General features: G+C 26.7%; 8 protein-coding genes across 8 annotated transcripts, besides 31 other annotated features; 3 read left to right on the plus strand and 5 right to left on the minus strand.

The window, feature by feature from the left end:
* Positions 1-20: 20 nt before the first annotated feature.
* Positions 21-62: a sequence feature (AT_rich).
* A 701-nt stretch (positions 63-763) lies between these two features.
* EDI_156900 (uncharacterized protein) lies at positions 764-1,366 on the minus strand (the record flags this gene model as incomplete). Its single annotated transcript, XM_001738065.1, has 1 exon — positions 764-1,366. The coding sequence occupies one exon, from the start codon at positions 1,364-1,366 to the stop codon at positions 764-766; it is 603 nt and encodes a 200-aa protein (XP_001738117.1).
* Positions 1,367-1,842: 476 nt separating this feature from the next.
* Positions 1,843-1,884: a sequence feature (AT_rich).
* A 12-nt stretch (positions 1,885-1,896) lies between these two features.
* Positions 1,897-1,938: a sequence feature (AT_rich).
* Positions 1,939-2,566: 628 nt separating this feature from the next.
* Positions 2,567-2,629: a sequence feature (AT_rich).
* Positions 2,630-2,860: 231 nt separating this feature from the next.
* Positions 2,861-2,881: a sequence feature (AT_rich).
* A 375-nt stretch (positions 2,882-3,256) lies between these two features.
* Positions 3,257-3,348: a sequence feature (AT_rich).
* Positions 3,349-3,371: 23 nt separating this feature from the next.
* Positions 3,372-3,392: a sequence feature (AT_rich).
* A 603-nt stretch (positions 3,393-3,995) lies between these two features.
* EDI_156910 (multidrug resistance protein, putative) lies at positions 3,996-4,864 on the minus strand (the record flags this gene model as incomplete). The annotated part of the gene is made up of 2 exons (XM_001738066.1): positions 3,996-4,426; positions 4,570-4,864. The coding sequence occupies 2 exons, from the start codon at positions 4,862-4,864 to the stop codon at positions 3,996-3,998; spliced, it is 726 nt and encodes a 241-aa protein (XP_001738118.1).
* A 32-nt stretch (positions 4,865-4,896) lies between these two features.
* EDI_156920 (multidrug resistance protein, putative) lies at positions 4,897-5,242 on the minus strand (the record flags this gene model as incomplete). Its single annotated transcript, XM_001738067.1, has 2 exons — positions 4,897-5,006; positions 5,062-5,242. 2 exons carry the CDS (start codon positions 5,240-5,242, stop codon positions 4,897-4,899), a joined length of 291 nt encoding a protein of 96 aa, XP_001738119.1.
* A 674-nt stretch (positions 5,243-5,916) lies between these two features.
* Positions 5,917-5,960: a sequence feature (AT_rich).
* Positions 5,961-6,043: 83 nt separating this feature from the next.
* Positions 6,044-6,114: a microsatellite.
* A 59-nt stretch (positions 6,115-6,173) lies between these two features.
* Positions 6,174-6,240: a sequence feature (AT_rich).
* A 44-nt stretch (positions 6,241-6,284) lies between these two features.
* On the minus strand, positions 6,285-12,017 carry EDI_156930 (protein serine/threonine kinase, putative; the record flags this gene model as incomplete). Its single annotated transcript, XM_001738068.1, has 1 exon — positions 6,285-12,017. One exon carries the CDS (start codon positions 12,015-12,017, stop codon positions 6,285-6,287), a length of 5,733 nt encoding a protein of 1,910 aa, XP_001738120.1.
* Positions 7,566-7,609: a microsatellite.
* Positions 12,018-12,323: 306 nt separating the features above from the next.
* Positions 12,324-12,392: a sequence feature (AT_rich).
* A 2-nt stretch (positions 12,393-12,394) lies between these two features.
* Positions 12,395-12,474: a microsatellite.
* A 36-nt stretch (positions 12,475-12,510) lies between these two features.
* EDI_156940 (trichohyalin, putative) lies at positions 12,511-17,670 on the plus strand (the record flags this gene model as incomplete). The annotated part of the gene is made up of 1 exon (XM_001738069.1): positions 12,511-17,670. One exon carries the CDS (start codon positions 12,511-12,513, stop codon positions 17,668-17,670), a length of 5,160 nt encoding a protein of 1,719 aa, XP_001738121.1.
* Positions 13,208-13,317: a microsatellite.
* Positions 14,269-14,354: a microsatellite.
* Positions 15,544-15,711: a microsatellite.
* Positions 15,718-15,842: a microsatellite.
* Positions 15,856-15,930: a microsatellite.
* Positions 16,055-16,173: a microsatellite.
* Positions 16,220-16,347: a microsatellite.
* Positions 16,379-16,487: a microsatellite.
* Positions 16,492-16,593: a microsatellite.
* Positions 16,598-16,763: a microsatellite.
* Positions 16,872-16,982: a microsatellite.
* Positions 17,671-17,678: 8 nt separating the features above from the next.
* Positions 17,679-17,701: a sequence feature (AT_rich).
* A 133-nt stretch (positions 17,702-17,834) lies between these two features.
* Positions 17,835-17,928: a sequence feature (AT_rich).
* Positions 17,929-17,997: 69 nt separating this feature from the next.
* Positions 17,998-18,044: a sequence feature (AT_rich).
* Positions 18,045-18,580: 536 nt separating this feature from the next.
* On the plus strand, positions 18,581-19,836 carry EDI_156950 (uncharacterized protein; the record flags this gene model as incomplete). Its single annotated transcript, XM_001738070.1, has 2 exons — positions 18,581-18,829; positions 18,895-19,836. 2 exons carry the CDS (start codon positions 18,581-18,583, stop codon positions 19,834-19,836), a joined length of 1,191 nt encoding a protein of 396 aa, XP_001738122.1.
* Positions 19,837-19,942: 106 nt separating this feature from the next.
* On the minus strand, positions 19,943-21,143 carry EDI_156960 (uncharacterized protein; the record flags this gene model as incomplete). The annotated part of the gene is made up of 3 exons (XM_001738071.1): positions 19,943-20,162; positions 20,226-20,788; positions 20,844-21,143. The coding sequence occupies 3 exons, from the start codon at positions 21,141-21,143 to the stop codon at positions 19,943-19,945; spliced, it is 1,083 nt and encodes a 360-aa protein (XP_001738123.1).
* Positions 20,181-20,220: a sequence feature (AT_rich).
* Positions 21,144-21,257: 114 nt separating the features above from the next.
* Positions 21,258-21,433: a sequence feature (AT_rich).
* A 25-nt stretch (positions 21,434-21,458) lies between these two features.
* EDI_156970 (uncharacterized protein) lies at positions 21,459-22,424 on the plus strand (the record flags this gene model as incomplete). Its single annotated transcript, XM_001738072.1, has 1 exon — positions 21,459-22,424. One exon carries the CDS (start codon positions 21,459-21,461, stop codon positions 22,422-22,424), a length of 966 nt encoding a protein of 321 aa, XP_001738124.1.
* A 122-nt stretch (positions 22,425-22,546) lies between these two features.
* Positions 22,547-22,574: a sequence feature (AT_rich).
* A 196-nt stretch (positions 22,575-22,770) lies between these two features.
* Positions 22,771-22,825: a sequence feature (AT_rich).
* Positions 22,826-22,902: the final 77 nt, after the last annotated feature.

Below are 22,902 nucleotides of genomic sequence, written 5' to 3' on the forward strand. Positions count from 1 at the left end.
TAATGAAATCTGTTCTGAAGTATTTTTAAATTTGTTATTCAATTTTAATTTAGTTTTATATAGTTTTGGTAAAGAAACAAAGAATTAACTAAACAACGAAATAACTTAAGTTGATATAGAAAAATCATAACTTAAAAAAAGAATAAATGTAAATATAAAAATTGAACTGTAGTTTGAACCATTTTAGAAATAAAGAAATATAACAATCGATACATTTTGCAAAATAGGGGTATTTTTCTAAATAGAATAATATTTAAATTTCAACCAATAGTACATCTTTATGTGATTTTAAAAACAAATGTCAATTATGATAATATAAACATTTTAATAAGAAGAAAGGTCTTTAAAACTCTGCATAAGAAGAGAATAAGTGAGAGATAAAATTTCCATCTTTGTATTAATAGAATCATTCCAAATGAATTTTGATTTACAACGATAGATGTGATCAAAAATCGAAGGTTCGTTTTCGTTGGAAAGAAGAGAAAAGAAATAATATTCCATTTCATCGGTTAATAGTAAGTGAGTTGAATGAAATAAAATATCAAATAATGAAAACCATTCAAAATAATCCAAAGTTTCGATAGTAGTTTGCATTTTTTTGAGAACATAACCCAAAATAAATACATTTGACTTTGCTTTTTCTATTGCTTTAGTTAAATGCGATGAAATATAAATCAAAAAAGATGCAGAATCGATAGTATCAATGCCAGTAGAAATAAGAGTCTTCTTGAGAATTATTAGTTAAATTTGTTGGGAGAACGAATTAAAAAAATGATACGAAACAAACAAGAAATAATTGATCAAGATTGAAGAGTTCTAAATATTCTTCACATATTTTACTTTCGGAAAATTGATTTCCAGCACAAAATAATTTATCAAACAAATCTATGATAATAGGCTTTTGATTTATTTGATCATTAATGTAAGATTGAAGTGGTTTTGAAATTGGTTGTGATACATCAGTCCGTTTTTTATCTTCTAAAGTTGATGGTTGTTGTAAAAGAATTTTGTGGTTGTAAGTTTTGTTTTCATTAACTACGTTTTGTATCTTTTCATTAATACAAGCTGTTGTTGGGTTAATATCAAGAAGTTCATCTAACTTTTTATCAATTAACTTATAATGCACCCAACGAATAGTAAATTGATCAAACATAATAAGAAAAATATGTGTTAATGCAGAATGTTTTCTTGAACCACTTTTTGTTGGTTCAGTGTGACATTTCCCATAGTTTATTACTGTTCCTGTCCCGGTACTGAAAACGGTTACTTCTTGTTTTTTAATAGTAATGGGTTGGAGATACACTGTTCTTCTTTGGAAAGTTTTATCTTTCCAAAGAATATATTGAAATAGTATTTTGTTTGCCATAAAAACTACTCATTTTTAGATGAAATAAATAATCTATTTTAACCATTTATTTTTTTTCTTATAAATGAGTGTAATTTCCTCATTGAATAATTCTTTGTAAAAGGATGGTCTGCGTTATGAATTCTAAACTATACAAGAAATCGTTTATTTTTCTTTTCGTTTTTAGATAATTTTGTTTAGAACTATTTACATAGATTTATATAACATTCTTAAAAAAAAAGTAATGGTTTACTCACCTTTTTTTTGTTTTCACTTTTTGTCTTTCTCTCTATCTCTTTTTTAGTCGATAATATTTATTTACAACTTGTTTATAGACTGAATTAAATAATGTTTATTGAATGTTATATGTTGTACTTTAATTAACGAAGTTTCTAGGTTATTTAAGAAATTAGTTTCCTTCTTTTGAATTTGATTTAGTTTGGATAACAACTTAGGAGTACATGTTATTTCTGACTAAGCAAATAATTTTCGACTAGTTTTTTTTAAATTTAATTAATCTTATTGATATTTAAAAAAATGAGTGTAGAAAGATTTATTACTTTAAAATTACTTTTATCAAATTTTTTTAAATAGAAAAAGTCCAATTTTAGGTTCTTATAAAAGAAAAATTTCCACAAACTCAAACTTAGCAATTTTAAAGACAAGACAGCTTTTAACTTCCACTATAATTAAAACAGAATTCCTGTATTCATATTTTTGTTAGATTCTTTTCTTTAAACTGGACTTTTACCTATTTTTAATTGGATTATTATTAGAATTTCTAAACTTCAGACCTCGCTTAGATAACTTAGATTCACTAAGCTTTGAAGAACCCAAACAAACACCCTAAATATTAAAGTCTTGGATCTAAAAATGACGTCACATGGTTCTTTCATTTGAAAATTGTAATATTCTGACTTAAAAAATAAAATTCTTTATAGTCTGTAGTCAAAGAGAAAGAAAAGCAAATTAGAAAAATTTTTTGGCGTAACAACGAATGAAGTTGATGATAAACACTGAAAACTTACCAGATTAATTACAGAATTTCCTGTTTTTAACATAGAAATAATGGATTTAATTTTTAAATATGAGAGGTATTAATTTCAATTGTTTAGTATTTACAATAAATGAGTCAAAGGTTTTGAGGTGTCCGTAAGTGTTGTTGAATGAGAAACTAAGAAACTGTTTTTTTCTAATGGAAATAAACTTTCTTTATTTGAGTTTTTAAATATCTTTACTATATGAAAATAGTAAAATTTTAACAATATTTTTTATTTTTAAAAAGACTTTAAGAATTTATTTTGTAAGTTATTAAACCATTATTTACTTGATATTTATAATAAAATCATGATATTTTTGATTCTCAAAATAAGTTCCTTTCTTTTTTTGCTTTTGTTGAATCAATTCAATGTTTGTTAATAGCAAATAGAATTAACTAATCCAATTACTCGGTAATTTTTTGAGATAGAAAGTATTTAATATATTTATTTACATCCTGTTTTAAGTTTGTCTAGGATTATTTTTTTTTATTTTTATGATACGAACTTACTGTTTTAACCATTTTATAAAGTGGAAAGTTTTGAGTAGAGTGTAGATGGTAACAACATTAAAGAAGTAATTTTGTTCATCAGTGTAGTAATATGTATTTCATAATATTAAACAGTGTGACTGATATTATAATCTATTTTGATTAGATTTGTCAATTTGAAAATTAAAAGAAGTTATTTAATAAACTAATTCTATCTTTATGAAAGAAATTGATTAGCCTTACTACAAATAGAAGTATTATTATATTGATTCACCAAATTACATTTTCTTTCTAACATTATTTATTTAGGATTCAAAAGATTATGAGATAACACAAACTTTATCTGTCTTTATATTTGTGATGATTTTTTAATTCAATTCTACTAAAAATTTTATTTTAAATATAAAAATTTATATTAATCTCAATGTATTGTAATTATTAATTTATGAAGATAAATGAATTTAATAAATTAATAGAATGTTTGAAAGCAAGATTGAGTTTATTTTTTTTAATATAATTGTAGAGAATAATGATTTTATTGATGAATGATATAAATCTTTCATTAAATCAAGTGATTTAATTTTTTTATTGAGATGTTATTTTATTTTTGATATATGATATGGTTCTTCAAAAGGTTAAGTTGTATAATGTAGAAAGAATGATAAAAGAAAAGAATGAACAGATTAAGTGATATAAATCGTTGTTTTAATAAGAATGAACAAAATGAATATAAATACACATAAAAACAAAGTGATAATCAAGAAAATGTATCAAATATTGTTCATTTTACAGTTAAAAAAAGAAGAGTTATAAAGAAAGAATCAAAAGACAATAATTCATTTAACTCAAAGAACCTATAATATTTATTGAGCTTGGATTTGTACCAAGTGGAAATAAACACCTTTTTCTTTTATCAGTTCATCATGAGTTCCTTGTTCTACTACTTTTCCTCCAGAAAGAACAACAATAATATCAGAATTTTTTATAGTTGATAATCTATGAGCAATAACAATTGATGTTACTTGTTTAACAGTCTTATCAATTGCTTGTTGAACAATCATTTCTGATTCATAATCAAGTGCAGATGTTGCTTCATCAAGAATAAGTAATTCAAGTTGATTATTAATGCTCTAGCAAAGCAATTCTTTGTTTTTGACCACCAGATAATGAAGTTCCTCTTTCACCAATTGTAGTATTATATCCCTGTGGTAGTTGATAGATGAAATTATGACAATTAGCCATTTTAGCAGCAGCTACAATTTTATCCATATTTTCTGCAACAAGATTTAATTGGTCATCAGTCCAACTTCCACATATACCACTAATAATGTTTTCTCCAATAGTTCCAGCAAATAATAATGGTTCTTGTCCAACATATCCAGTTTTATTTCTTAATGTTGCTAATTTAAATTCTTGAATATTTCTTCCATTAATTTTTACTGTTCCTCTTTCTGGATTATAGAAACGTTCAATTAATTGAATGACTGTTGATTTTCCACAACTAGAAGGTCCTACAAGTGCAACAGATTTACCTTTAGGAATAACAAAACTTGCTCCATCAAGAATAACTTGTTCTGGTCTTGTTGATATCTAAATTTAATATCATCTAATTCAACTTGGTCAATAGTAAAGTTCTTTTCACCTTCATTACTAAATGGATCTTGAGGTGATTTTCTATCTATAATTTTAAAAATACTTTCAGCTGCAACTTTTGCATTACCAAAATCTGCCATATATGTTGCAGCAAATCCTACTGACATAGCTCCAAAGATAATAGAACACAATGCTTTCATAATATCTGGCATTTGTGAAGGATCTTTCTTTAATTCTTGACCTGCAAAATACATTAATACAGAATATTTCCAGAATATAAATGCATGAACCCATCCAAGAACAAGTCCATTAATAATTGCAGTAAATGGTGCTCGTTTAGATGGTTTAACAAGATAACTACAATATTTCTCTTTGAAATAATCTTCTTTTGCTAACATTTTAATTGTTTTTATATTTACAACAACTTCTGTCAAAGATTTTCTGCATTAGTATAGATTTTTGTTTCTGGTCCAGTAAATCCAACTGAAATTCTCAATTGGATATATGTATTAAATACAATTAATGGAACAAAGATAGTTGCTATTACTGATATTTTTACATCATTGACATATCCAAAAAATAACTGAGAATAAACAATGGATCATTGTCCCAATCAAATTACCTGTTACTCCATTCAATTTAGTTGCATCAGCTGCAAGTCTTCCAGCTAATCTTCCAGTTGAATTCTCTTTTTTATCAAACCATCCTATATCTTGTCTACAAATTGCATAAAATGATAATTTTCTTACTCTACATGTCATGAACTCTCCTGACATCAAAAAGAATGCTTTATGTAAATATGGAGATAAATGCACCACATGAAATTCCAACAAAAATATAAAAATATTTCACAATATCATCAACATTTGGAATTCCAGTTAAATAAACAGTAACAAGCATAACTATAGATTCACAAAGATAATATGAGAATATTGGAAATAAAGCACCTTATATCATTGAACCAATAAATCCAAGAATCATCCATGGAACTTCTTTGAGATTTAATCCAAAAACTCAACCAAATACAAAGAAATGTGCACTAAATTTTTGCCAATTAATTCTATGATCATCATCAAATTCTATATGTTTTGTCAACTTCATTTTGTTCAGGAACAACATCTTCTTCTAAATCTTCATCATTATCAAATTTCTCTTGTTGTTTCTTTCTGTCTAGTAGTTTATGTCATTTTTATTTGTGCAATTAATACTTGTTTCTAGTTGAAAATAATTGTTATTTTTAACATTACTATAGTTGATTAAAGATTTTCTGTTATTATTCATAAAGGTATGAGTTTTTATTGATATTTGGAATAGAATTTAAATAAGTATCAAGGCTCAATTCTTTGTATTTTTTTCATAAAACTAAACTTTTTTAAGTTATGCATAGTACTACTGAATTAAGATATATTGTTTATTTATTAACAACTACCATAATAATACTAAATACATCAAAATATTATATAAAAGTAGTTGAAAAAAAAATATTATTTAAATGAAACATAACAAACGATTATTTTGAATGATATAATGCATAGAATCATAGCCATAATCAGTATTAAAGGTATATGATAGTAAACAAATAAAATAGAATTATTAAAAGAAAGTAAAGGTAATAAAGTTAGTTAAAGAAAAAAAAAACTAAATGAAAACGTTTCATCATTTTAAAACTGAAAAATTAAGTAATATTTTTGAAATATAAGAAGCTGCTAAAATAAATAAGAAAAATAAATTAAAATAATTGATATTTAAATTAATAAGTAGAAATTTTAATAAAGATCTTTTTTTAGACAGAGTTGCTATACTAATTAAATAAATAAACTAATTCGTTTCGTTTTGGTATTGTTGTTCAAGAATTTCAACAAGATTGTTTATTTTTATTCTTTCTTCTGGAATTTGCTTCCAGCACTCTTCAATGACGTTGTATAATTTTTCTGGGATTGTTGGTACTCTTTCTAATCGTTTTCCGCTTGTCACAAACTCAGCAATTTTCCATGGATATTTAAATTGAGAACTTTCATCTTTATCATATGGATTTTTCCAACTCCAAGTTTGATACATTGATACTGCTAATGAATATATATCTGATGGCATTTTATAATGTTCTTTATTTAATATTTCAGGTGCCATATATTTTGGTGAACCAATTCCTTTTGTGAATGTCATATTTGTCATCATTAAATTAACATTTCTTGCACTTCCAAAATCAGTTAATTTGCAGTTAATTTGTTCATTTTCTTCTATTGAAATAACTAAAATATTATCAGGTTTAATATCACGATGTAATATTCCATTTGAATGAAGATATTGTATTCCTTTTGCAGCATCTATCATAAATTTAATTTTCATTTTCATTGGTATTAATGTTTCTTTTCTTTTATCAATCATATCCTGTAATGATCCATACTTTGCATATTCTGTTACCATACATACTTTTCCAGGTATCATTACAGCACCATAAAAATGAATAATATATTCACTTCTAAATTTATCTAACATTGCAACTTCTTTCTCAAATTCATCAATAGCTGTTTTGGTTTGTGCAATTTCTTTCATTTTCTTAATTGCTACTTTACTTCCTCTAAATTTTCCAATATAAACTATTCCAAATGATCCTTCTCCTATTTTCTTTTCTTCTATTAATTCATCTGGATCAAGTCGTGTTGTTAGTTCTGTATCAAATTTAATTTTCATTGGAGCAATAATTTCTTTACTCGTTCCAATATCTAATCCTACTATTGTTATATCATCTTCTATTGTACATGTACATAATGGAATAATAAAAATTTCAAATTCACAGGCTTCTCCTTTTTTCAATGTAATAATCTTTGGTTCAGTTCTTATGTTATATTTCTCATTTCCATCTTGTGTAGTGAATTGAACTTTTATTCTATTATTTCCATTATTTCCAATACAAACTAATTCCCTTGATTCTTCATTTACTTTAATCTTATCTCTATCTGAATTGAAATTAATTTCATTTGTATTAGAACAAATTACATCATATAATTCTTCCATTTTAATATTAGATCTCTTCATTTCAAAGACACAAATATTATCCATCTTCTTCTTTTCTTTTTTATGTTGAATATAGAATAGAGAAATAATAATAATAATGGTAATAACAATAATCAAAACAATTATAAATGTTCCAATTGTAATACCAATGATCATTCCAATATTTTTCTTTTTTTCAACACATCCTGTTTCTTCATCATCTAATCTATATCCTTTAGAACATTCTGAACACTTTGATTCAGATGAATTAATACAATTTGATATGAATGAATAATGTAAACAATTACCATTAGTACCTAATACATTTTCTGTTATGCAACTTAAACATTGATTTTCGTTTGAACAACTCGTACAATTAACTCTACATTTTTTGCATTGATATACACTTGTTCTGTAATATCCATCTTCACAAATTTCACAGCCATGTTTTGTTTTATTCAAACAATTATTAATTTGAGTTTGAGGAAGACAAAGTGTTGATAATTCAAGTCCATATCTAAAATAATCTTCAGCACATTGTATACAAGTATTATTTTTCATACAAGATAAACATGATTTATCGCACTTATTACAATTTTTTCCATCTTCTGCTTTATAATATCCTTCTTTACAATTGACACAACCTGTATATGTTGACATCATTTGGTCACATCGTTGAACTAAATCATTCATTTTTATACACTTTCCATTACTAGGATAAGAATATGGATCACACCCTGTACAATAATCCTTACTTGAACATTCCCAACAATCTCCTTGGCATTCTAAACAATCTCCATCTTCAAGATAATATCCTGATTTACATCTTAAACACCCTTTACTTGTTCTTTCAAAACAATTGTCAATAGTTCCTTCTTTTTTTATTTTATTTTGTTGTGGTTCTTGTTTTGCTTGGCATTTAGTATTGTGATATAATAAATATTCATTAGAACATTCTAAACATTTTTCTGTTATTACATTATATGTTTTACATTGTTTTAATTCAGTAGATAATGTATCAATTGGTGAACAAGTATTAATATTTCTATAATTATTATCTTTGCATTCTAAACATTGATTTTTATTGACTTTATTACAATTTAAAGTGGTTGTACTTTGACACTCTCCATTTATTGAAATTCCATCATTACATTTTAGACATCCATTCTTATCCTCTATTTCACACTCTTCATTATTATTTTTACAATTCCCATGATTGATATATTGGTGAGGTCCACATTGAATACAATAACTATTATTAATGATTTGACAATTTGTTGTTGTTTTCTCAACACACTCATTATTAGAACCAAGGAAATAACCATCTGAACATCTTATTGGTACTTCTTTATTATGATAATATATACATACACTCACTCCTTTATTACAAGAGACACATTGTTTTCCATTTGATATTCCCTCATTACATAATAAACAATATTCATTTTGATAATACTGACACTTCCCTGTAGTTTGTTCACAATTTCCATTATTATTTTGATAATTTAATTCACACAAATAACAAATATCTTGTGTTGAACTCATTCCATATTTGCAATGTTCAATATTAATATTACATTGACTATTATTTGGGATAATCAGATTTGAACACTCTTCACATCCTTTTGAAGTCTTTTTTGTACATTGTGAATCAAATGTTGAACAAATTCCATTTCTCAGATAATAGTTGTTTGAATCACAGTTAATACATTCTGTCTTTCTTACCTGATCTAAACATCCTTGATTATTTGTGATACATCTCTTTGTATCTTGATCATAATACGAATTTAATTGTGTAAGACAATTAATACAACTTGTTTGTTCATTAGTTAATTCATATGGTGCATAACATGATGCACATTTAATATTTGAAATAGAATTAAAAATACATGAAGAACATCCTTCTATCTTAGAAGAACATGGAACACATTGTGTTTCACTAATTTTAACTTCTCCATCTTTGCATGGAACACATTTTGTTCCTAATTCATTTAATATAGTATTTCCTGAACACGATATACATTTTTCTTCTGATGGGTTACAAGCTAAACAATTTGGATCTAATTTATTACACTCATAACAATTGTTTGATTTAAAATAATATCCGTCAGAACATTGTTTACATTGCCTTTCCTCTTCATTAGTTTCTAATGAACATAAAACACAATGCCCATTTATTGCACAACTTCTACAAACCCCTGAAACAGTCTTTTCACCATTTGGACAACTAGTACATTTTCCTGTTACACTTGAACATTGTTTACATGAACTATCACAAGAAGTACATTTATCTTGGTTGAGAAGTGAATAGGTCATTTCTTGACAAGTTTTGCAAATTCCATTTTCTAACTGATGTCCTGCTTTACAATGAATACATTCTCCTGATAATTTATCACATTCACTGCAACTGGAAGAACATGGTTGACAAACTTCTTGTTTTATTTGATTAGTATAATAACCATCTTCACATATTTGACATACTGATGTTTCTCCATTTGAATAATTCCCATATCCACAAGCAGTACAAGTTCCATCTTTCAAGTTAATTCCGTATCCCGGTTTACAAGTAAGACATTTTCCATTCGTTTTATCACATGATTTACAACTTTCATCACATACTTTACAAGAAATAGAGTTAGGATTTGACCAATAAAGTTGTGGACATTCAATACAATTTTGTTGTTGAGGTAAATTAGAATAAGTACCAGACTCACAACTAATACACATACCTGTATTTGTGACTGGATTATGTGTTCCTGGTGGACACTCACTACAAACTCCATTACTTAATCCATAACCTTCTTTACAACTCAGGCATGCTCCAGTAGTTTTCGAACAACTACTACAAGAAGAAGAACATGGCTTACAAGTTGAACTTTCTTTTGCATCTTGATAAAACCCATCACCACATGGCTCACAACTTGATTGACCCATTTGTGGTTGAACTGAGCCAACATTACAGACATAACATCCATTAATCCCTCCACTAGAATATGTCCCAATCTTACATATTGTACAGATTCCATTCTTTGCATCATAACCATACCCTTTTGGACAACTCCTACATCTACCATTTGTGTTGTCACACTCTTGACAATTCTCATTACATGGAAAGCATGTAATAGACCCAGAAGGAGACCATTCTTGTTCTAAACATTTATTACAAGAATTTGCAGTTGTTATACTTGAATAAGTTCCAGCAGGACATAACTCACATTTATTCGTTTGTGTATTTAAGTATGACCCTTTATTACAAGTTAAACAATACCCATTAGTTGGATCACAAGATAAACATGAGCTATCACAAGAAAGACATGAAATTGCTCCTTTTAATGAGTACTGATTTGGGCCACAATAAGAACAACTATTTCCATTTTTATATTTTCCAGCTTCACATTGAAGACACTGAGTATGGTCAGAATTTGAAATTTCATTTCTCTCACATGAGTGACAATAACTTGTTGTTCTATCCTCTTTAATTTTTCCGTCAGGACAAGGTAAACACACACCGTTACTGAAGTATTTTCCTTCAACACAATATTCACAAACTGTTTTCTGAAGATTAGCAACTTGGTTCGTTGGGCATGGTTCACATAAAGATGAACCTTCTACAGAAGAAATAGTATTTCCTTCACATGATAAGCATGAACCCTTTCCTCCAATAGAGTAAGATCCTGAAGAACAAATAGTACATTGTCTTTTATTTGAATCATAACTATATCCTGGATCACAACCAATAGAACATCCTTGTTTTTTATCGCAAATACTACACCCACACTTCTTACATTGCTCTCCATCACCAATTGAATAATATCCTTCTTGACAAGGAATACATCTGCCAGTTGAACTCTCTTTTTCATACCCAGCATAACAATAACTCTTGCAATTTCCAGTTGTTGAATCACAATTCCTGCAATTACAATAATAGGCATTATCATTTCCAGGACAATATAAACTTTTTTTACAACTATAACAACTATATGAATATATTTTTTTGTAATAATTTCCAGGGTTACAATAGGAACAAAAACCATTTGAATAGGATGTTTGACTATCACATTTAGAAAAACAAACACCAGTAGTTGAATTACATGAGTCACAATTGCAAGATAAACAACTTCCTTCATTCATAAAATAAGAACTAGAACATTCTTGACATTTACCATCAGCAGACTTAACATAACCTAAATAGCAATTTGAATTACAAACACCTGTTTGTTTGTTAAATCTGTAGCAATTAGCTTTGTATTGAAATCCATCTCCTGGACAATAATATCCATTGTCACATTTACTACATATTCTCTCTGAACTTCTATAATAACCTGGTGCACATTTTTGACACCTACCAATTTCATCTTTCACATAACCTGTAGAACAACTTGAATAACATATTCCATTTATATTGTTACAAGAATTGCAATTACAACTATAGTCATAATCATCTCCAGGACAAAAATAACCATTCGGACAACCATAGCAACTAAAATAAAAAAAGTATTCCCCAATAGCACAACTCCATGAGGTTACAATGAGTATAGATACTAACTCTAAAAACATTGATTCAAAATAAAATAATAAGATGAAAAAAGAATAAAAACGAATCTTATCACAGAATTGTATTTTTAACTCATCTTGATTGGGTACTTAAATTTGAAAGATTTATAAACAAATTGAAATAAATATAGAATATTTTTGTATTAGATTCTATATAATCCTTTCAAACAACCATAAATAAAAGAACTAAAACTCATTTTTTTAATTTCAAATTTTGTTTGATTGTTTTTGTGTATTATTTTAGAATTATAATTAATCACAAAGCTTAATTTATGGATATTTCATCTTTTGTTCTGAGAAACTAACAACTTAAAATTAAATATAGTTTTATATAACAATAATAAAGTCAAAAATTTTATAAAAAATAAAATTATTTTTCCAAAAAAGAAAGAAAACCAAAAAGAAAATACGAAAAAAGAAAGAAGGAAAATAAAAAGAAAAAGAAAAAGAATAAAAGAAATGAACTAAAATAAAATTTATTTTTTGAACGAAGGAAATGAATGAAACTGAAAGATATGAGAGTACAGCCGTGCAAGGGATTATTAGTTATCTAAATGCATTCATTCAAACAAAAACAAATTTAGGAATTTCTATTGAAAAGACATTAAAAGGATTACAAGAAAGTTTAAAATCAACAATAATATTAATGGTTTATATGCAAAGTATCCAAAATTTTATCCCTCCACACTTGAACCCTGTTAATTTGTTTCAAATGAACGAAAATGCAGAAAAATTGATTCGTATGGCAAAGTCATTTGGACTTGAAGTTACTTGTTCTGCAAGTGCTATAACTCAACCACAAGGAGCTACTGCATCACAAGTACTTGGTTTATTATGGCAATTAATTGATTATGATTTAAGAAAAACATTGGGATCAATGGACTGTGAAGGAGATGTAATGAAATGGGTAAATACAACATTAGGAAGTAAAAGAATGACAAATTATACATCAGACTTACAAGATGGAATAATTTTTCGAGATTTACTACGAGCTCTTGGAGTTCCATGTGGAAATTCATTAGAAGATGTTATAACTGCCTCAAGTACAATAGGGTGTCAATTAATATCAGTTGAAAGTGTACAGAATTGTGTTGTTAAAATGAACTTTGCATTCCTTGCCGCATTAATGAAATGGAAAAAAGAACAAGATGAAATTGAACGAAAACGAAGAGAAGAACAAGACAAAATAAATAAAGTAGAAGAAGAAAAACGTGCAAAAGAAGAAGAAGAAAGAAAAAAACAACAAGAATTAGAACAACAACAAAAAAAAATTAAAGAAGCTAAAGAAAAAGAAGAAAAAGAATACAACAGTTTATTAGAAGAAAAAGAAAGACAAAAAATTGCTGAAGAACAACAACTAAAACAACTTGAAGAAAAACATGCAGAAGAAGAAAGAAAATTGCTTGAAAAATTAAAACAAGTACAAGAAGAAAGTGCTGGAATAACAGCAGTAGAACATCTTAATAATACACAATTAGTAGAAGAGAAAGAAAAACTAAATAATGAAAGTGAACAGATTAGACAAGACATTGATGAAGCATATAAAAGAAAACAAACAACAAGATTTGAGATGTTAAGACTACAAAGTGATAATATTAGAAATGAAAAAGAGTTTCAAAGAGAACTTACAGAATCTGACAGAAAGAAACAAGAGATGATTAAAAAAGAAAAAAGAATGGAAGAACGAATTCAAAACCTTCATTATGAAGAATTAAGTGAAAAATATACAAGTAAAGTTGATGAAAATTACAAACTCAGTGGAGAAGTTCATGACATGGAACAAAAAAAAGCTGAATTAACAGATTTACTCCAACAAAAAGAACGACAAACAAAAAGAGTTAATAGTCTAATTGATGATGTCTCACAAGAGATTCTTAATGTTGAAAAAAGTATTCTTCAGGAAAACAAAAGAGTTAAAGATAATAAAAGGGAACAAGCTCGTATTCAAAAACAAATATCTGACATTCAAACACAAACAAAAGTTGTTAAAATGGACACTCATTCAATTATACAAGAAAGAGAACATAATGAAAAACAATTAGATGCTAAACTAGATAAAATAGATGATGCTAATTATGAACTTGGAAAATTAGAAATGGCTAATGCTGATGCTGATCTGGAAAAACAAGCTGCAAGTGAAGAATTAGATCAAATTGTAGAAAGATCCCAAATTTTATTACAACAACTAGAAAGTAAAATAGCTCGAGACTTATCAAGAGAAAAGAAAGCTGAAGAAAGAAGTAAAAGAATTCTTAATAAAGATAAAAAAAAAGCTAGAGAAAAAAGTAAACAGTTAAGAAAAGAAAAAGATGCAATTGAAATTGAAGTTGATAGTAAAAAACATGAAAGAAGAATGCAAGAAGCAAAATTGGATCGTATCTCTGAACAATACTTAGATATTAAAAAACAACAAAATGATGAAGAAATTAAATTAAAAAGTAAAGATATTGATATTGATAATAAACTGAAAGAAATTAATTCAAAAAGAAAGAAACTAGCAGAAGCAAAAGGAAAACGTAAATTTGCATTACAAACAAAAGAAGGTATTGGTAAAAAACCAGTTGAAGTGTTAAGTCAAAGAGATAAAGAGATTTGTGAAGAAGTTCATAAAAAACATGAAGAAGAACGTAGAAGAAAGAAAGAAGAAATTGATAAATTTGTAGAAAGTGTTGAAAAAGAAACAACACCACCTCTTACAGAAAAAACAGTTCTTCCAAAATTAGTTAATCAAGAAGAAATAGAACGAGAATTAGCAGATAATCATCTCCAACACGTTCAACGACTTGACCCTGTTCTTGAATTAAGAAAACAAGAAGTTGAGAATGTTAAAAGAAGAGAAAAAATGAAAAAGCAAGAAGAACTTGACAGACAAAAGACAATAGCTGAATTAAGTGAGGCAAAAGTTGAAATTGAAAAGAAGTTAAAAGAAGAAGAGTTAAGAATTGCTGAAGAGTTTAAACAAAAAAGAGAACAATGGAGAAAAGAAAGAAAAGAAATTTATAAAAGAATTTATGATGTTGTTGATATAACTGATTATATTAAAGAAGAGCCTGTTGAACTGAAAGGAGTTATTAAAAACAATGCTAGTGAAAATGCAAGTTTATTAGTTAAATGGGATAATGTTAAAGAAGTCAGCGAAATGTTTAAAAAATGGGCTATTGAAAGAAATGCTTTTATTGATAAATTTGATTCAACAAGAAAAGATGGATTTAGTCGACAAGTTAAGTGCACAACAAGTCCTATCTTAGATGAAAAAGTTGATTTATTAAGTTTAAGAAAATTGAGCAATCAAAGTTCAGAAAAGAGCATTTATGGTAAGTCTAAACAACGACAAAAAGTTATGGAATTAGCTATGAAAAAAGAAATGGAAGAGTCGAATAAGGACGGATTACATACACCACGCTTTGAAATGGCTCAAGGAAATAGTCCATTATTTGATAAAAATGGACACATGAATCCTAGTCCTATTCCCATTGCATTCTTTTTGGATGATATGGATGATGAAGACAGAGAAGTCCAACGAAGAATTGAAGAAGAAAAGAAAAGAAGAGAAGAAGAGTTAAAGAAAATGATTGAAGAAGAAGAACGGAGAAGAAAAGAAGAGGAAGAGAGAAGAAAAAGAGAAGAAGAAGAAAGAAAAAGAAAAGAAGAAGAACGACGACTTGAAGAAGAAAGAAAGAGAAAAGAAGAGGAAGAAAACCTCAAAAGAAAAGAAGAAGAACGTCAACGCCAAATCGAAGAGGCAAGGAGAAGAGCTGAAGAAGAAAGAAAACGACTCGAAGAAGAAAAGAAACGACTTGAAGAAGAAAGAAAGAGAATTGAAGAAGAGCAACATAGGATTGAAGAAGAAAAAAGGAAAAAAGAAGAAGAAGAACGAATCAAAAAAGAGCAAGAGAGAAAAAAGAAAGAAGAAGAACTTATTGCTAAACAAGAGGCTGAACGAAAAGAAAAAGAAAGAAAAGCTGAAGAAGAACGACTACAAAAAGAGCATGAAGAATTATTAAAGAAAGAAGCTAAACGAATTGAACAGGAAAAGATTAAAAAAGCAAAAGAAGAAGAACAACAAAAGATAAAAGAGGAAGAAGAAAGAAAAAGAATAGAAGAAAATGAACGAATTCAAAAAGAAGAAGAAGAGAAAAAGAAAAAAGAGGAAGAAAAAATTAAAAAAGAGCATGAGGCTTTGTTGGAGAGATTGAGATTAGCCAAAGAAGAAGAAGAAAAAATTAAAAAGGAACAAGAAGAAAAGGCTAAAAGAGAAGAGGAAAAAGAGATTGAAAGAAAAAGAAAAGAGGCAGAGGATGAACGAAAGAGAATTGAAGAAGAACATAAAAAAATGCAACAGAAGTTAGAGTTATTAAGAAAGCAAAAGGAAGAAGAAGATAAATTTAAAAAAGAAGAAGAAGAAAGAAAAAAGAAAGTAGAAGAAGAAAGAAAACAAAAAGAAGAAGAAGAGAGAATCAAGAGAGAAGAAGAGTATAAGAAACAACAAGAAGAAGTTACAAGAAAAATAAATGAAGAAAGGTTGAGAATTGAAAAGGAAAAGAAACGAATTGAAGAAGAGAGAATCAAAGAAAATAAATTAAAAAAAGAGGAGGAAGAAAGAAAAAGACAAGAAGAAGAAGAAAAACTAAAGAAAGAAGAAGAGAAAAAACGATTAGAAGAAGAACAAAAAAGATTAGAAGAACAGAAGAAAAAAGTTGAAGAAGAACTACGCCAAAAAGAAGAAGAACAAAAGAAAAAAGAAGAAGAGATCCAAAGAAAAGAAGAAGAAAGGGCTAAAGCTGCTGAAGAAGAAAAGAGACAAGTTGAGGGAGAAAGAATTAAAAGAGAGACTGAAGAAAAGAAACGAAAGTTATTAGAAGAAGAGGAATTAAAGAAAAAAGAAGAAGAAGAAAAACAAAGAAGAGAAGAGTTTGAAAGAAGAAGAAAAGAAGTAGAAGAAGAAAGAGTTAAAAAAGCAAAAGAAGATTTAGAAAGATATCAAAAAGAAAAGGCTGAAAGACTAAAAAGAAAACAAAAAGTTAGTGTTGGAAGCCTTGTGTATATTCCTTCAGTCACTGAAAATAAAGTTAAATCCCCTGTTGGATCTCCTAGACTTTCAGGTCCAGTCCAACAAAAAATAGATGAAAAAGATAACCTTATTAATCCATCGACTGGTAACCATAGTATACAACCAAGAAGAAGAAATGTTGTTACTGAAAGAAATGACAAGACTTTAATCGAAGTTAAGAAAACACCTCAACAACCTTTAAAAGAAAGTTTGAGCCCATCAAAATCAACGAATTGTATTATCTCTGCTCCATCAAGTGTTTCTTCAACACCAACTATATCACCAATTTCAACTCCATCAAAATCTAAAGAAGAAACTCCAAGAAGATATCCAACTAATTCAATTACATCAGAAAGTATGTCTGAAACACCTAAACCTTCTCTCAAACAATCAAAAACAGAGAAACATAAAAGCTTTAGATTATCCAAACAAATTTCTTTCTCCAAAAAAGATAAGAAAAAAGACAAAAAAGAAATAGATGATTTAGTTCCAGAGACTGTAGATGGAGAAGAAGTTCAACTTGAACGAGAAGCAATTACAGGAAGAAAGAAAAACAAGAAAGAAAGAACTAAGAAAGCAAAAGGAGGGGATTGTGTTTTGCTTTAAGTACAGACTTTATTTATTTATTTTTATAATTCTCTTTTTTCTTTCTCTTTCAAAATGATTTTTAATCAATGAGGTATTAACAAACAACAGAATAAAGTTTAAAAGAATAAGTAAATTTTTATTTACAGAAGGAGATAATCATAAAAGTATAAGTTTAAGTTAAGTTATTAAGTTTATATTTTAATATGTGAAATAATATTTGAAAAAAAAAAAGAAAAAATATTATTTTCAATCAATTCAATAAAAAAGAATAAATTTCATCATAAATCAAAAACAGAAGTAGAAAGATAAAAAAGTAGTTGTAATAAACTATTATTGGTTCATAAGTATTATAAAAAGTTATAAACTTTTTATATTTAATAAACTATTTTTATGTAATGGAAAATAACTGATAATGAATTTTATGATTAGACAGAATATATCTAAATCATGCATTTCTGAATTCCATTTTGTTTAAAGGATAATCAGTTTTTATTTTTAGTTACATTTGCTTTTTTCTTTACGAGTTAGCTCATTTTTGATAAGAAACCCTTATTGTTTAGAGAGTTTAAAGTTATTTAAAACAAAAAATTTTATCTGATGTTGAAGATACTTTTTTTATTTTTTTTAGTAATAGTTTGTTTATAGAGTTTGAGTTGTTTTTCAAAAAGTTCCTCAGTTTTTAATTAGTTTTGAATTAATAAAAGACGTTCAAAAGAAAATAATCCAAATTATATCAATTTATCTTTAAAAGTTTTACGTAATAGATTCGTTTTAGATGCTTTTAGAAGTTGCATTTAACTTCGACTTATTTTTTTAAAACTCCAATGAAGAGAGTATTGGTTAGGATTTCATTCCTGCTATCGTATTTTTAGAATCAAAGAAATAGGATAGATTTTAAATAGGAATTCAAAGATCCTTATTGAATCAAATGAGTGTATCAAATAACTTATGTCCATCAATATCAGGTAATTTCAAACATACTGAATCTTTTTCAATGAAACCATTTAGATCTTTATCTTCAAAAGAAGGGATTATTACTACAACACGATTAAATAATTTAGTTTCTCCACCCCCAAGATCACAAATCCCTATTATTCCAAAAAAGTCGCCAGAACAATTTTTAAAGTCTAGTCTATTTGATAATAATCCTTCGTTGTTATTTTGTTATTGTGATAAAGTTCGTATTAGCTTTTCTAATATTATATTGAATAGATTTTTGCAAAATAAAACTAACTCAAATAGCTCCTCAAAAGAGATTCAAGTTCATTCAAAATTAATTCTTTATTAAATTTCTATGCATCTCATGGTAAAGTAGTATTTTTATTTATAAAACTTGGAGAAAAAGAAATATCCTCAACTAAAACAGGAACCCCTCTTTTAAAAGGCAATACTCCTTTTATTAGATTATATAAATCATATGTATTAAATTGGTGTAATCGTTACTTAGATGAAATAGTGAAAGAAATAGAAATATTAAAAATAACTAATGGAACTGAGGAAATTGATATTAGTCAAGATAAAAATAGAGAGTTTATGAAAAACTTTGGGAATTCTCTTGTTAAGAATCTATCATATTTAACTTCTCATCAAAGAAGAATTATTAAAGAGTTATGTTCTTATAAAGCTATTTCTCATGACCAACAAATAATCAAACAAGTATTTTCTTCATTATTTTTCCTAAGGTATTGTTTTCTTCCTTTAGTTAAATATCCTTCTTTATTAAAAATCCTTCAAAAAGGAGTTTCTGAATGGATTTTTGAAAAAACAACATTTCATATAATATCAGAAGATCCTATGCTTGACTTAAAAAATGTTCTTAATACTGTGTTTGAATTTATTATGGAATATCCTAATGACCTTGAAGTAGGAATGATAAATAAAGATCAACAAGAAGAATCTTTGCGTAACCTACTTTTAATTCTAAAAGATAATTTGAATGTACTAAGTGCCTATTATACTGATGGATTTGGAGAAATATTTTCTCTAGTGAAAGGAAATCAATATATTAGCAATTCAACAAATATGTCATATGCTTTAGATGAAATAAAAGAATGGACAGTAACTAAACTAGAAACAATGAGTCAATTGAACCTTGAACTTAAGATGAAAGTTCAACAAATGAGAGAAATAAATGAGAAGATTAGGCAAAGAATTACCTTGATTTCATCACTTTTTTCTCAATAAATTGTTTGTATCTCAATCTCTTTATTGTTTATGTTTATTTTGTTAATAAAAAACAAAACAAAAAAATACCTCAAATGAATGAAGAAAGATAATAAAAAAAAATATTTCACAATAATGAAGATTGTTCATCAAAATCCATTTCTTCAAAGACATTTGAACTTTGAACAATTCGTTCACTAGAATTTACTTCTAGTGGAGTTTCTATTGAATTATCAAAATCCCAAGATTGATCATCAAATGAACTTATACCACTTGTTTTCCCATAAAGGGCATTATTTTGATAAGAAAAAGTAAGATGAGAACATGGAGTTTTAACTTTTCTTTGTCTAAGAACTATTAGATTGATTTAAAGAAATTATAATAATAAATAATAACAATATTAAACAAACTTCGAAGACATTAACTTTGAAGGAGGTGGTTGAATTTGAAGAGAATGTTTAGGAGTTAAAACATGACTTCTTTGTTGTATTGGAATTATTTTATGATCTTCTAAAGGGTGTGTAAATAATCTAGTACAAATAGCAGTTTGAGTCATATTAGATTTATTAATTTTATCAGCTAAAAGAAGTACCAAATCATTAAATTTTCTAGCTACAATATCAACTTCATTAATTTGTTTTTGATCATACTTATCATTAACCTTATACTTCACAATGCAAGACTGTATTTTACTATTTAATTTACTAGAATGTTCATATAATTTTTGAAGATTATAACGTTGATTATCTTCAAGATATTCCTGTATTTTTCTTGTAAAATGTTCCATTGAAGGAATTAATGAAGTTATTTCTGATGGGATATCAAAGAATTTCTTTGTTTTATGTGATGAAATAGTAATAATTCCTTCATTAACATATTTTAAATAAAGAACATTATATTCTCTTAGTTCATTAGGATATTCATCAGACCATTCTTCTAACATTTCTCTTATTTGTTTTTGAATTCTTTGATTCTAAAAATGAAATTAGACTCTTCATTTTATAATAACAAACAAAAAGAAAACAAACCTTCTTCTTTCCTAGTATTTCTATAGATGCTATAAAATCAATATCTGCAACTTGAGCCCTAAATGATGATTGTCTTTGGACAACATATTGTGTCAAATATAAACAATTTAATACTTCATTCTCTGATATTGCTTTATTAAAATATGACTTAAATTTATTTACAAGTTGAATTCTTAATGCTCGAGATGCTCCTGGTACTTTTGAAATAACATATGAAACACTTCTCATTTGTTCTTCTGATGGAGGGCATTGACTTTCATGAACAGAATAATTAACAACATCACTCAATGATACTGACATTTATTATTTCAATTTTAATGATTTTGAGTTCATTTTATTCCAATTAAATACTTTAGAAGATTCTATCCTTCAAAATAGTGAAATATTAGATGATAACTTCAAATTAAGAATCTCATAAATTATTTTCATTTATTCTTGATTTTTTTATCATAAATTTCAATTGTATTTTTTTTTAGAAAAAAATAAAAACAAATTTTTTTGTTATTTAAATTTGTTTTAAAAAAATTGTTATTAAAAATAGTAAATAAAATAATATTTATTATTTGAATAAAATAGAAAAGAATTTAAAACAGAAAATAATGATTAAATTGATTCATGAAAATCATTATTGTATTCACGTTATGTTTCCTTATTATTTTAGCAGCTATTCTTGTTTTACCACTACACCCACTATTTGAAAATATCCCTGAGAAGTATTATTATAGTTCTCAATCAAATTACTTAAAATATAAAAATTCTAATAACTTTACATTATTAGGATTAACCAATTCAAATAGTAAAATTGGTTCACAATCTTTTGGGATTCGACTCATTAAAAAACAAAATGGGTCATACTCTATCACTGAACCTTTTGACCTCACTGAAGTAACATCTCCAATTAATAAGAATATTAGCTTTCATGAACTTATTAATTTTGGTAATAAAACATATGGAATTGATGCTAATACCGGAATGATCTTTGAAATGCATCAAAAAACAAACGTTGATGGACATTTATATTACAACACTCTTATCCCTCGTCAAATCCTTCCAGCAAATGAAACAGATGAAGAACTCCCAATGAATATTAGACTTGGATTTGTCAAAGATTCAGTTATGCATGTCATTGCAAAAAATTATATTATTGCAGCTTTAGATAATGAGTTTAGAGTAAGGTGGAGTGATTGGAATGAAGTATTTAAGAAGGCGACATCATCACTAAAATGTTCGTCAATAGAATTTGGAAGTGTTTTATATTCTCGTGAAAATTATACTTTTTCTTTCATTCCATTTGACTGTTGTGTAAATGGTGCAACTTCTGGATTTGGATGTAACCAGATAGTTGTGACTGACGTTGAATACAATGAGTTATATAAAATCACTATACCTCTTACTCCTAGCCAAAGGGTAGAAGCAGCAAAATTTGTTCCATATCACGAAAATGAAATTATTTTATTGATTTCTGATCAAAATCAACCTGACTCATCTCAACTAATGATTTATTCATTAAACAAAAAAATATTATTGCCACTGACAAAGATTAATGTTAGTGCAGCTGTTTCAGTTTTTGAAATAATTTAATTATTAAATCTGTTTTTTTCCTACAAGTTTTGGAGTAGTTTTGCTCAAAATTAATTTTCTTTGATAAGAGAAGATCTTTTTAACATTCTTAATATTATTTCTCTAATACAAATTTGATAATGTTTTAATAATTAATAGATTTTTATAATTCCCTTAAAACTCAACTACTTTATCTGGTCTATCATAAAGATAAAGAAATTTTAGTTTTAATACAAAAAAGAATAACTTATATTCTCTATACTGACATTAAAAATATTGTTGTGCTTTAATAATTTCGTAGGTTATATTAGAATAGGATAAATCCCAATTTGAGAAATGGTTAATAGGAGTTAAAACAGATAGAAACAATTTTAAATAATTTCTTTTTTTAAAAAATACTCAAAAAATATTTATTTAATAATGATGAAAGAGGTTTTATATAAAAATACTGATCAATTTAAAACAATAAACTTCTTTTATTGTTAAATATTAAAAAGAA

Source organism: Entamoeba dispar, genomic scaffold, assembly GCF_000209125.1.
Source record: "Entamoeba dispar SAW760 scf_1105229461083 genomic scaffold, whole genome shotgun sequence".
Lineage (NCBI taxonomy): Eukaryota > Evosea > Mastigamoebida > Endamoebidae > Entamoeba > Entamoeba dispar.